We start from the raw sequence: 14,602 nt of genomic DNA, 5'->3' as shown, positions 1-14,602 counted from the left end.
CAGCTGCCGGGGAAGGGCCGTCAAGCGCCGGGACAGGCTGCGCTTCGCTCGTCCGTCCCTGGAGGTTTTTAAGCCCCGGGTAGACAAAGCCGAGCTGGGGATGCGCTGCAGAGCTCCCGCGGCCCCTCCCAGCCCCGTTGTCTGACTCGGCCGCCGGCGGGCAAGGCCTGCGGCAGGGCGGCCCCTGCGCCGGGACTGAGCTTTTGCGGCTGCTGCGAGAGCGACGTGACGAGGCTGGTGTCCCCCCCGGGGCTGGTGCTCGCTGCTTCCCCCTGCCCCGAGCTGGGCAGCTGGCCCTGCTGCACAAACCCGGTCTGTGAGGCGAGCCACTAGCTTGGCCCAGCAGGGCCTGAGCCCAAAGCCTGTTGTGAGGCACAGGTGGATGCTTGGCAAGGGGTCCAAGCCTCCCTCCACAAGTGCCTCAATGGCAAAGAATGCACAACAGGCTGTGAGGCGGTGGGCGAAGAGGATCTTGTGCAGAAGGGGCCTCTGGGCTTTCAAGTATTGGCATACTCCACGTTGTTGGATTATGCACTAATGATAATTTACCCCCCTTCAATTTACTACAGTGCCTTTTTGCCTTTGTGGCAAGAATTTTATATAAACTATGTAAGTAGAGGAAAGGGAGCAGAAATTAGAGCAGATAAGCAGACAGGAGAAGAGGATGGGATCAGGACTCAGTGAGGGTGTGGGGATAATTCTACTGTAGAGGAGGGGTGCTCAAACCACAGCCTGTGGGCCAGACCTGGCCTCTGGTGCCCTGTCATTTGGCCCATGAGGCTTCCCACAGGTCCATGGCCCTGCATGCTCAACTGGGTAAACAGCAGCCCAAGACCCATCCTGGCACTCAGGGCTGGGAGATGTTGCCCCAGAGCCCCAATCCCTGCATGCAGGACCAGGTGTAGGTGGTGTGGGGCCCTGGAGCCTGAAAACAGTGGGTGGAGATGGTGCAGGGCTCCTGGGGCCTGATCCTGGTGTGCAGGGTTTGATCTAACTTGTAGATGGCCCCAAACCACTGCTCTAGACCAGTGTTTCTCAACCTGTGGATGGGGACCAGGGCTGTCCCTGGACAAGGGGAATTGGGGTGACTGCCCCAGGCCCTGCACTTTGGTGGGGCTCCACAGAGCTGGGTGGAGCGGCTACGGTGACTCCACGCTGCTGTTGGCTTCATGTCTGGGCAAGAGCCGCCTCCATGGCCCAGTGGGTGGAATCTGGTGCAGGATGGAGCACTGCGCTGCCACGGCCTAGGGTTGCCAACCTGCCAGAATTGCCCTAGAGTCTCCAGAAATTGGATATACATCTTCAGGAGACGGCTAAGAGTCACCTGCGAGATAAATGTTAGGGCATTCATTAAAATCGATAGTAAATATTAAATCTGATTTATAGTCAGTAGTCCAGTGGGTTTTTAAAATGTAATAGTAATGTGCATTTGCCTTCCTGATGTGAAGTCTACACCGTAATCTGTAACTGATATACGCAACCATGTGGGCACGTTTACGCTGTGTGTTGCAGGCATGCTGGTGTTCTAGAAATCTCCTGGAATAGATTCAAATAGAGTTGGCAACCCTACCATGGCTGACAAGGTGAGGCATAGGTCGCGGAACGGAGTGGGACACCCAGGCCATGGCTCTACAAACTTTTAGCGTGTAAATTTATATAACCCACAAATATGCAATTGTCCTTCCGGTTAAAGTGGTATAGCTATTTTTTAACTCCATAGCTAGCTAAATTAATGTGCTAAACATTGATCAGGCCACAGCCTGGGTCGCCCACCCCGTTCAGCGGCCTATAAGGTAAGGCACAGCAGTGGCAGTTGTTCAGAGTTGTCTCTGCTGCTGCTGGGCAGGCAGGGGGCACCTCACCATGGCAGCCATGGCAGTGTAGTGCTCCCTTCTGCGCCAGGTCCCACCCTCTGGGCTGTGGTGGTGGCTTCTGCCTGGAGCTGGTCTAGCCCGGTTGTAGCCCTGTGCCCCGCTGTGGGGGCAGAAATCTCATGGGGTAGATGCCCCTCCACCCTGCTGCCATGTTGCCTTTGCCCCTTCCTATCTCCCCATGCATCACCTGTAACCACACCTCCCTTCCTAACACACCCACCCCATTGGGGGTTGGGGACAGGGGGTACATGTCCACCATCTTATCCCCCCCCGGCAAAAATAAGTCAGCGCCTATGTCAGTGCCTGAGTCTCTACAGAATGTGGGCTGTCCTGAAGGGTGGTACCCTCAAGAGCATCATGCAGAAGTATAACAAGCAGGATTGGCATCCTGGCAAACTGTGGGAGAGCAGATGGAAAGTGGGGAGAGTGCAGGAGATGCACAGGTTCCAAGAGCTGGGAAGGGGTGGGGTGGGGGGGGCAATTCTGGAGCCCCTTCTAACTCAGTGCCAGGGCTGGTTCCCTGTTTGCCCACCCCTAGTTATGCTACTGAGCTCCCCAGCTGCCAAGCAAGCCAGTCCCAGTGCCAGATTCCATGCTAAGGCATGAACTGATATAATAATTTGGAGAGAGGTCATTCCTCACCAGGCTATTTAAGAGCTACAAAATATTGATAGACCAGGCTTTAAACTAGCACAGGAGACTTGCAGTTACAGATCTAGGCTTATTCCTTTGCAGAAAGCAAAAATCTCAACCACATTTCGGCTTTCTTATTTTTTTTGCATTCACTATTTTTCCGTTCTCTCTCTATATGCCCTTTCCCCTTTGCTTAATATTACTGTCCACCTCCCCTTCTGTTCTCTCCCTTGCACCCATTCTGCCTTTTCTCTCTAACCTAGTTCCAGCCTTCATTTTTGAGTCTCTTCCCTCCTGTAAGGAACTGCACTTTTAATATGTTGTTGCAGGATTGTGCATGTGTATATATATAGTTTATGATTCTTTACAGTGGAAAGTGCTTCTATATTTTTATTTGTCAGACATCTTCTAATATTATCTCCTAGTTAAGATATCAGTATCATCTGGGGTCTCTTAGTTTTAGACTGCAAACTGTACGTTGTTTAAACTAAGTAATAATGAATATAGGTTAAGAAAGTCAGTTTTTCAAGATAGAGCAGGTTCTCTTTGAGATTAATGGAAAGAAAAATTAAAATCTAGTTATCCTTATTTTATTTTCTCTTTATTGCACTTTAAAATCTGACAAACGAATCTGATTGTTCATTTTTATTATATAGAGATTATCATGTGGTAAGCACTGACAATGAAGTCCCCTTTCCAAAAAGCTTGCAAACTAGTTTAGAATCAAAATTTAACAAAAATTGTATCTGGTGATAGTGGGAAATGAAAAGATAATAATAATAATGCATGCACCAGGTTTCTGCTAAGAACAAATGTTGATATCCTATTTAAAAATCAGGTTTACATAGCAAATTCTAATTGGACTTTAGTACAATTATATGAAAGTCTTACCAGCAGATAATAAGAAAAGATGTTAAAAATACACCTTACAAAATAAGATTTCTCTCAATAGGTATCTCTCCTTACAAAATAAGGTATCTCTTTAGCTAAATGAAGGCAATTGAGCTACTAAAAGCACGAACAACCCAGTTGGAATATAGATCAATGACACTTGATGGAATTTAATTGTCACTAGTTGCTAGGTAACACCTGTACACAACTTGGAGGAAGGCCTCTGAACAGCAAAGCAGCTATGATTTAACATGCAATTAGTTGCAGATTGTGCCTGTTAAGACCAAAATTGGAGAAACCTTTCAGAAAGGTAAATACAGAGTATTTATTGACTTCATAGCTGACCCATTTTTTCTTAGCTTCAGTAAAGTTCTCATGCTGTTTTAGTGGGATTTGACAACATATATGCAAACCAGCAAGTGCTGACAGATAGGAAAACTAGGACATCATTGTTCAGGGGATTGTTAATATAGTATTGGGGCTTTGTCTCCAGGTTTCTGATTCAAATCAAGGTAAGGACAGTAGTGAACACAAGTTACTATCCTTTGTTGAATGAACTGGGCTTTATGACTTAAATATGGAGGCCTAGATGTCTCCCATAAAATTTTTACTGTGTTGTCTGAGAGAGGGCCTATAGCACAAATCTAGAGTAGGGCTCATACCTTGAAAGATATAGCAAGATGCGTCAGCTACTGCGCCACCATGCCCCACCCTCAGAAACAAAGAAGCTGCTGATAGCAGGAAAAAAGGAAGGGATAATATAGGACAGAAACACAATTAATAATCTAGGTGGAACTATAGAATCTCTATATCAAAGAGTAAAGAAAGTAAATTATTGGGGGGGAGGAGACTAGGGAGCGGGGAAGAGAGAGAGACTGAGAAACATGGACTAAGAGCCTGGTTATTTTCTTTTTCTCCCTCTCACTATCTATCCCATTCTCCTTTTCATTTCTCTTTGTTGCTCCTTTATCATTTTTTGAAACGTAGATTCCAGTTAAGCAAATCACTTAAGCATGTGCTTAAGTCCCATTTCAGTGGATCTCAAGTAAGGGCTTAAAATTTAGTATGTATGTAATTGCTTAGCTGAACAGAGATGTGCTTAAGCATATACTTAAGAGGTGTGCTGATTCTAGATCATCAGGTGATTGTCCCAGCATTATCAGACCATAGGAGATCCACTCTGTTATGCCAAACTAGTGACTACCCAACATGGCTTCTATGAATGCAGACCAAGATACTGAAAGGGATAGCAGTGGAAGGTGTTACCATGGAGCTCTGATGAATTGGATAAATGGAGTGTCCCATTGGTTTTCCTTGTAATATTAATTATTTCAGTGGGTTCCAACAATGTCTAAGGAAACCATGCTGACCTGGGTTGTTAATATAGCTCTTCAGACTGATTTCTATATTTCAATGTGTTTTCCAGTAGCAGAAGCAAGATATTTCACCAGTGCTAGAAGGATGAATATATCAACCCTTTGCAGCAGTAATAATCCATTTGCTATGGATGATAGACTGAGGGTCACTGTTTCTGAGGAGAGCCATGAGCCATCTGGGCACTTCCAGTCCTGCAGCAACTCACCTGTAGACTTGCAAACTACAAAGACCACCAGGCCTTTGCAAGATACCTGCCTTTCCCAGCCCTGTTATTCACAATGCTATGTAAAGTACCTCAAGAAGATAGCTATAGACCTGAGATTCTCCAAGGAAGTTGTGAAGCACAGAGGACTGCCCACCCTCCCCTATAAGGAATGTGACTTCAAGTACCTCTATGATGCTTCTGGAATCATTCGAAAGCCCAAAAACAAAGAAGCTATTGCTAAGAAAGTAGGGAAGCCACTGAAACTCCACCCTCTGAAGCAACCACCTTGCCTTTTGAAATCAGATACTCCACCTCCTATGGGAACCAGGGAAGAGTCTCTGTGGAGAACCAAAAGGCAGAGCTCACCTCCACTTCTTCATGAAACTCCTTTTTCAAAGACATTCCTGACAGAGTCTCATGAAATGTCATCGACTGCAGTGACCAGAAGAGGACAAGAAAAGAAGGTATCTCCAAGGGACGTCTCAGTATCAAGGACTAGGAGTCAGGGATGGGAGGAAATGCTTTTGAAGAAGCTGAACAGGACCACAGCTCAATGGATTGTGAATCAACAGGCTGCTTGGGGTGGGTGGATTCAGGATGAGCCTCATAGTTTCACAAAACAAAAGTTTGACTGGAACAGAATCAAGGATGAACTTTCTTCTGAAAGTGATTTGAAATTATTGGATGAAATTCAAGCTGGAGAAGATGTCATGGAAGTCAGTTCCCAGAGCCAAGCACAGCAGAAACCTGAGACGCTCCTCCCAGTCTACTATAGGTAAGAGGGCTCATTTGATAGCATCTCCTATACTATTATTGCTATCTTTGTTAAGTTTTCCAAGGTGAACTAATAGTTATTTCTTTTATTGTGAGGCTAGCTTTACCCCTTCCCTTTATCACCATCTGCTGGCCTTCCCATCTCCTCATTTGATCAGAGTCATAGCAGGGCAGGCCCATGTTTGGGCCAGCTGCTGATACATGTGGTAGTACCAGCTCCCACCATGCTAATTGCAGCAGCACGGTCAGTTGTCACTGCAGCGGCAGCTGTTTTTGTGCCAGAGTAAACTACTCCTGGGCACAGCATCTACATGCGCTCCTAGGACAGCAGCAATTTGAGCTAGGGCAGAGCAGTTTATGCTAGGGCTGGGGGCATAGGGAGCCAGCCCCAAGCTGTGGGTGGTTGTATTGGACAACGGAGGAGCTGGCTGGGATACAAGGGTGCTGAAAGTGTGAAGCCATGTGGCTAGACAGCAGGCAGTCTAGTCCTTTGCTAGCAGGGCTGACCGGGAGCAATTTACACATCTAAACATGCATTTAATTGCAGTTAATTACCCCTCTGTACTATCTTACAGCAGTGTTAATTAGTTTACTGTAGCCTAATAGCATTGCACATGTAGATGGTGATGCTTTACTCTGCCGCTAATTAGTCTACTCCACAGTTAAGCACATGTGTAGACACAGACAGTGTCACTATCATGGCTTTTGTATTTATTTATCTGACATAAGTATTTGGTCATCTCTCAAACCTATAGACCAATGGTTTTCAACCTTTTTTCATTTGTGGACCCCTAAAATATTTTGAATTGAGGTGTGGACCCCTTTGGAGATTTTGAATGGTGGTGTGGACCCCTTTGAATTGTAGGTGTGGGTATTTGCATTATTTTGATTGATCGTAGTCTTTTGCAGACCCCTTAGACATAATTTGTGGACCCCCAGGGTCTGCATACCACAGGTTGAAAACCACTGCTCTAAACCATATGCAGAAGATAAATGTATCATCTTTCTCTTCTTTCAGATTTTCTAGAACTTCCATGTATGTGTGTATGGGGAGTATTAATTTCACAGCAACATAGGATGAAGTATTATAATTTTTTCTATCACCCTACTGTTAGACCCCCGACTCCATGCAGCACCCAATGACTAGGGAGAAGACAGTCGAATTGCCCATGGATCCTGTTACTCATTAGCCAGGGCAAGCAGGGAGCAAACACCAGCACACATTGCTCACAACAGCTTTATTCAGAATGGAGACAGCTTCGGACAAAAGTCCCAAAAAACAACAAACAGGGGACCTGCCCTGAACATTACTTCTTTCTACATTTTATACACCATGGTTCATACATATTAACATTTACTGCGCCTATGTCCCTCCTTTGGTCCCACCTATTTCTCCTCCCATCTCAAGCTCCACTTCTGTTTACTGTTTGCTTCCTTAGCATGGTATTTCCTATGCATTTCCTTCATTTACATACCTCTGTGCTAAGAGCGCATGCATAAGACTTTGACCCCCATCTTCTTTTGGTCACTTCCGGTTTCTCACTGGTTCTTTCTAGTTTTCTTGCTGACTTCAGTACCATCTCCAAGGCTATATTTCTGCTATGTCTCCTGACACTGGTGGGCTACATTCTATTTTTACCCAACACATCATGCACTGTGTACCCTATCCGTTGGTTAAGAATCCGCTTACTTAAGCATTAGCAAAGTTAGTTGCTTTTAATATGTGACCAGCAGCTTTTGCTGAGACACAGGAAAAAGCATTCATTCAGCTGCACACTCAGTACTCCCCAAAGTTCATATCATTACCCTAACACCTACACTAAGGGAGGATCATGTACATCTTGGCCTGTTCTTTAAAACTTCCAAAGGAAGAGTTTCCACATAAATCCTTTGTAACATCTCCAGTGTTTTACAATTCCAACAGTTAGGAAATATTCCTAATATCCAACCTAAAATTTCTTTGCTACAAATTAAGCTGATTAATTCTTGTGAATTACCATGGACTCTAAGTGACTTTTTGTTCATGTTTTCTCCAAAGAAGGTGGAGAACGATTGATCGCTATCTCCTTTCTAACAGTGTTTTACATATGGATGTAGTAGTTTAATGTTTGCCATTATTCTTCTTTTTTCTAGATTAAACAAAACCCATTCTTTTAGTCTTTCTTCTTAGGCCATGTTTTCTAAACCTCTTATTCTTCTAGCACTCCATCTGAAGCATCACCAGCATTGAGTAAACCAGAGAATGTTCTCCTGTGTCTTAACTATGATGTTCCCAGAATGATGCTTGCCTTTTCTGAAACAGCATCATATTATACTCTTATTCAGTTTGATATTGTGTAAAAGCTAGGTTCAAGTAGGGAGTACAGTGAATGAAGTCAGTGACCACCTACTGGGTGCATTTACACAAGACATTTACTGTGGATCTGCCTAAATAACTCCACAGTAAAGTCTGAGTGTCTACACATCAGCTCTATCAGACCGCAGTAAACTAATTAACTCCACCATGGTTAGCACTTGTGAACATAAATACTGTCCTGTGGCAGTGTTCTTTAGTGCATAGCAACACATGTGTTAACACTGATGGGGCTGGCTGGGGCATGAGGGTGCTTCAGTGTGGGAGCTGCCTGGTGGCTAGTCCTGCACTGGAGCACCCTTGTGGCCCCGTCAGCCCCTCCGCAGCACATTGATCCAGGTTGGAGCACCCCAGGTTAGCAGGTTGACTTCCTGGGCCTCCTGCGAGCCAGGGCTGCTCTGACCCGGCTCAGCTTCCTGCACTCCCAGGCGCGTATGTAAATGCAGCACTCAAAAGCAATAATCTCTGGCATGCTATGTGCTGGAATTTACTGCGTTGCATTAATTTCATGTATAGACGTGCCTACTGAGAAGAAAAAATATTGAAATGCTGCATTTACCACACACTATAGAACCTCTGCACTGAATAAAGTGACTATTGGCAAAACCTGTGATCAAGTACCAGGACAGCATATAAAGCAGAATTAATATCACCCATAGTACTACAAGTATTCCTGGAATGTTGAGTTTACCATGCTACCTGAGACTGTGAAAATTCAAAAAAGTCCATTTACATACTGAATGGAGATTTCAATAATTAGATGAAAAGGGCAGTGTCCTTTCCCCCATAAACATTCCCACTTTATGCCTGCAGGTTGCCTGCTTATTGCCCAAGAGTTCTGCCAGCAGATGACCCTGTTGGTTACAACAGTACAGCTGATGAAACAGAAAGGAAGTGTCTTAGATCAGCATCCCCTATGAAGAAGTGGGAACGTCCAACCTCCTGTCTGAGGAAATACACATACGCTGCCAAGAATGCCTTTGAACATGAACTTTACTTTGGTAATGCAGACAGACCCTGCTACAAATTCCTGTTCATACTTTAATGCAGTAGGCAAGGAATCCAATATACCTATTGAGGGATTAGCATTTAAGCATAGGATTAGCCACTTTGAATCAAGTAGTACTAAAAATACAGGTAATTACTGTAATAGTTGTAGGAGTTACCCAATATTAACACAGTAACGTTTTTCATGCTAGATCACAACTAGCTCAAAGTTAGACTGTTGAAATGTCTATCTGGAGCGCCAACTCCAGCCCATTTGGAAATTTAAGTCAGTGCAGAATGTGTTTCAGCCTGCTTGGTAATTACCTGGCCACCTCCCTGCCCATATGCATGGTTCAGTGGCTGTGGGGGGGGTGCCTATCTACATGCATGGTGCAGCAATGGCTAGGGAGCTGCCCACTCATATGGTGCTGGGGGAGGTGAGAGGGGCCTGTGGCTCCTGTGATGTGCAGCCCCTGAGCTTGTTGCTCATTTCACCAGTGTTTTATAGTCTGCACTGGCCTTCACTTAGCTTCAATAATTGTTTTTTATCCTTAAGACACCTAAATTATTTGGATCTGACAGAGACAGTTCCTGTGTGATACTGCTATAAAGGTTATGGAGCTAACGCCCAACTGGTTTAACATAGCTAATGAATGGTTTGCGCCATGTGGGTTCCCTGGCTGGAACTCATTCCCATCATTGGCTCTCCAGAGTCCAGGTTTGGTGATAGTTTTAGCAATGTTTCTGTCTGTCTTCCAAAATTTTTGAGGATGAGACAAAGTAGAAAATACTAAGTACTGAGCACTTTGAGGACTTTATATTATAGATATCATTTGGGAATTTTGGCTGGTTTTAATGAACAACTAGTTGCTTGGACATTTATTTTAAATCAGGGCTGTCCAGCTGGCAGCCTACAAGGGCTAAATTTGCAGCCCCTGGGATTGCTCAGCCACCACTCCTATTACTGCTTTGGCTGCTGTGGCCCTCGCTCCAGGCTCCCCCTCCTTTCTCTGGCTTTCGCTTCCTACCCCTGACCCAGGAGATGAGACAGGGTAGAGCAATGTGGCCAGCAGTGCTCAGGGAGCTCATAGTACACTGCAGCAGGGGAACCCACAGCCAAGGAGGTGGAAGGAGGGGATCTACTTGACCACCCACCTGTATGATGCAGTGATGTGGGAGCACCTGCCCACCTCCCTGCCCATATGCAGTGGCTGTGGGGAGTGCCTATCTACATGCAGGTGCAGCAATGGGGAGGGAGCTGCCCACCCATACAGTGCTGGGGGAGCTTGCTCCTGTGGAGGTGAGAGGGGCCTGTGGTCCCTGTGATGTGCAGCCCCTGATGGTGCAGCTTCCATAGTGTGTGGCTCTCAGCTGCTAAGATGTTGGGCAGGTCTGTTTTAAATATTTGACATTTGTCTATGGATTGAGGTAGGATTTTTTTAAAGGGGCACCATCAATCTAATCAAACTAATGTCTAAAGTGTTTGTGTTTTATGATCACAAGAATGGAAAGGAAGTAGAGAAGATTTTTCTCTAATTTTTCATTTTGTTCACTGAATGTATTTTGCAGCACTTGTGAATAGCAAGAATTACTCTTTCCGCTGTGGAACAAATTAGCTTTTCCTCTTCCTTGCATGGGTCTTTCACACAGCAAGAGGAGCCAGAAAAAACATGTTTTAAAGAAACACAAGAATATGATTGTAAATCCAAAAGGTAGCAGGAGGGTGGAGTACCTGAAACTATTTTAAAACTTTTTTGCTGACCAGCATTCCAATTTTTGTGAAATAAGACTTAAGAAATTTCTCAGTTGGTTCCAAAACTGACTTTATTGCTGAGATGGTATACTGGACACAATTGTAATATCCATTACTGAAATGGAGCCAACAGCGCCAAAGTCACACCTACATTTTAATTTATTCCTACAACCGTCCCACCCAAAAACTGCATTGTTAGGTCTTTTCAGCAACAGCTGTCCAAATATATTCTCCCGTACCTACCAGGGAAATACATCCCTCTTTGATATATGTTTGTGCAGTTCTCATGTGATTGTGTTGCTGTGTATATTTAGGGACAGTCAAGATTGTCCATCAGATGGACAAGAGAGGAAAGGATTGCTTCATCCTAGAGAATCATGATGAGTATTACAAACACCTCCAGCAGCACTTCCCAAGACCTCCAGTGCATTGGAGTTTCCAGCCACAAAAAGAAACAGGTAGGAGATCTATGGGCCAGTTTGTGGAATGCTGAATGCTTTAGAACATTACTTCTTAATAATTACATCATTGTTCTTCAAAGGAGATTCCTAAGAGGAAGTCACTGCTGTTCCTTATCTCTGACTTTCTGTTAATGCAAACTGTCTTGGCCACTTGCAGTTCAGTCCTTGTTGACAGCAAGAGTATCCCTTGCACCACTGCTGCCTAGCTTGGACGTATGATGTGATCCTACAGATGCTTCAGTCTTCAGAGATGTTAAAAAATGCTAAATTCACATGTTAGTGAAATGCCAAGCCAAAGTATTTTGAGAATATGCTGTCTGAGATGTAACTTAGTTATACTCAGCAGACAATTTCTAAGTCTACGTCTAGCCTAACATTGCCACTGTTCTGTCTATAGCAGCAGCTGGCAACCTTTGCAGGCCGTGGGCCAGAACAGTCTGGCTCCAGTCCAGTGTGGACCAGATGGCCTTGAGAAGGGGTTGCCTGCACCTACCCTGGGGCCAGGCAGCTGGAAGCTGTGCCTATACTGCTTTTCTCAGCCCCCTGCTCCCCATCTGTGATGTGAGTACAGTTTCCAGCCAAAAGAAAGCTGCACCAGGGTCAGGCATTTGGGAACTATGGCCATACTATTGCTGCTACTTCTCCCCACCCCACACTCCACAACTGCAGTACAGGGGCAGCTCCCAGCTGGTGGGGAGCTGTGCTGGGGCCAGGTAGCTGGAAGCTGCATCTGCAGTGCTGCCACTTCTCCCCCTAACTTCCTCACTACAGCACAGGTGCAAGTAGAAGCTGCCCAACCCCAAGTCAGTTCCTCACCAGCTGGAAGCTGCACCCCCAGTGCAGCTGGGGAACTGGGTGGGGCTGTGCTGCCCACCCCCAACACAGCTCCTGACAGCCAGTCCCAGCATGGGTACAGGCAGAGGTGAAACTTTCTGGCTTCATAAGCCAGATCCAGCATGCAGGCCGGATGTTGCTGACCTCTGATCTGTAGGATCCCTCCAGGCTTCTAGATTCTTATTCCACCACCCTAAGAGTTTTCTAGAAAGAACATAAGATGGTCTGTCTCCTCCACTCTACTGAAATGAAACTAAATCTACAAACCATTCAATGTCAGTGGGGTTAACAAGAGAGGCTGAATATAGATTGTACTATATTTTAGGAAATGCCAAGGTTTGTGGTTTTTCTAACCTGACCATTCTGCAGGAGGTACCTTTTGCAGTAGGCTTCTGCTGATCTCTTTCTAATAACATTGCCTGAGCAGCTCAGAAGCCTGAGAAGGGAGCCTTCCGCTGGACAGCTCTGCCTACCCAAGCTGATGATTTTGTACAAAGGGGCAAGGAGCCAACTCAGGCAAAGATCAGTAAGGGGAGAAAAGAGTCCAAGGAGTCTAAGGCAGGCCTGCCTGAAGATATGCACATCCTCAGAACTATGCTGGAGCAGTGGAAAAATGCTTGGAAGCTGAGTGAGTAGACAGACTAAACAAGCCTGCTAGTCAATAGTAGTTGAAAGTTAATTAATGGTCCCGGGAAAGGATCTTGCAGTTTCAGACTTCTCCTCAAATACATTCTCCTATTCATAGGTTTTTAATAGTAAATAATATCTGTGATTCTCAGAGACCATGTGACCCCTCCTAGATACTCTCCAACACTGTCCAGTGTAAATGAAGCCAAAGGTGGGGTCTCTATCAGTTCCTTTCAGGGAGACATCTATAGCTAGTGGATTGGTTAGAGCAGAGGTTCCCAAACTTTTTCTTATTGTGTACCCCCTCCAGATTTACCAGCTTCCCATGTACCCCTACCAGTATACATTTTAGATTTTTGGAATATAGGTTTGGGAACCCCTGGGTTAGAGACTGTATTTCTTTATTATCTTAAACACACTTTCTTCTGTGCTTTTTTCCTTATCATTTCTCAGCTCCCCGGTGGCAGAATGCAACTATAGAAAACTTAACAAGGGCTCTCACGGATATACACGATGTTGTTCGGGTCTCAGCTATAATAACTTGTGCATCTGCAGCGGTGGAACGACTTACACCAGACAGTAGCAATCAGGAGTCAGGTAATAGAAGTCCAATGTGGGGACTGGCAATTTACATTTTTCACGTGAGGAATTGTAGCACTCTTATAAGACACTGATTCTGAATAAAAACAAAGGGAGTCACTTGATCTTTCATAGAATCATAGGAAAGTAGTGGTGGAAGGGACTTCACAAGGTCATCTAGTCCACTCTCCTGCTCAAAGCAGCATCATCTCTGACTAAACCATCCCAGCCAAGTATCTGTCCAACCGGTTCTTGAAAACTTCAAAGAATGGAGATTCCACAGTTTCTCTATGTAGCTGTTCCAATCTTGACCACCCTCATAGTCAGAAAGTTCCTCCTGATCTCAACCTAAAATTCTCCTGCTGCAGTTTGAGGCCATTGCTCCTAGTCCTGTCCCATATGGTTAAGAAGAAAATCCTATCTGCATCCTCTCTGTAATCACGCTTCAGGTATTTGAAGACTGTTATGAAATCCCCTTCAGTCTTCTCTTCTTCAGAATAAATAACCCTACTTATTTCAGTCTTTCCTCATAAGTCTTGCCTCCCAGGTCCCTAGTCATTTTTGTTGCTCTGTGCTGGACTCTTTCCAAATTGCCCACATCTTTTTTTGAAGTGTGGGGCCCAAAACTGGACACAGTACTCCAGGTACTGTACTCCTCATCAGCACTGAATAAAGTGGGAGAATGACTTCCTTTTATTTGCAAGTGACATTCCTGTAAATTCAACCTAGTATGCTGTTGGATTTTTTGCTTTTTTTAAATTCGTGAACATTATTTATATCTGTGTAGTATGACATCACTGGCAGCCAATAATAATATCATCCCATTTATTCCCAGAATTCTACAGTTATCTCATCATTACTGAAGTGTTCAATTTCAAGTGTTTTGAAAATAAAATAAATTGAAAATATTTAATTTCTGACCACATATTCCTCTCCCCTAAGCTTTTCCCCCTTCATCCTCAGAACTGATAGCCTGCATATATTGAGATGAAGCCATGTGCTTTAACCACAGAGAAGTGACCCAGCAATTAAAACACATGGTTAGGAATGAGGAGTCCAGATTGTTGTCCTAGGTTTGCACAGACTTCTTATGGATCCTTGGACAAGTTACTTAACTTCCCTTTGCCTGTCTTTTTGCACAAATTAGGGGTTTACGATACACCCATTCTTTACTATCTTGCCTGGGGCTATAAATAATTTAATGTTACTTGTGAAACAATGAAAGCTTCTAATACCTTCAGGTGGAAGGTACTA

At 44.7% G+C, this 14,602-nt stretch overlaps 1 protein-coding gene across 1 annotated transcript in view; it reads left to right on the top strand.

Annotated features, from left to right (window-relative positions):
• The first annotated feature begins 4,357 nt into the window (after positions 1-4,357).
• The window catches only part of HEATR4 (HEAT repeat containing 4), a 49,575-nt gene continuing 39,330 nt past the window's right edge, over positions 4,358-14,602 (top strand). The window contains exons 1-5 of the mRNA XM_019552267.1: positions 4,358-5,755; positions 8,921-9,108; positions 11,162-11,305; positions 12,567-12,770; positions 13,223-13,366. Of these exons, the coding sequence (XP_019407812.1) occupies positions 4,746-5,755; positions 8,921-9,108; positions 11,162-11,305; positions 12,567-12,770; positions 13,223-13,366 (1,690 nt within the window). The 5' untranslated portion in view covers positions 4,358-4,745. The remainder of the gene's footprint in view (positions 5,756-8,920; positions 9,109-11,161; positions 11,306-12,566; positions 12,771-13,222; positions 13,367-14,602) is intronic.

This window comes from Crocodylus porosus, unplaced genomic scaffold (genome assembly GCF_001723895.1).
Source record: "Crocodylus porosus isolate Cpor-Errol unplaced genomic scaffold, CroPor_comp1, whole genome shotgun sequence".
Taxonomy (NCBI): domain Eukaryota; kingdom Metazoa; phylum Chordata; order Crocodylia; family Crocodylidae; genus Crocodylus; species Crocodylus porosus.
The sequence above is the reverse complement of the archived record's forward strand: the minus strand, read 5'-3'. Positions and strand labels throughout refer to the sequence as shown.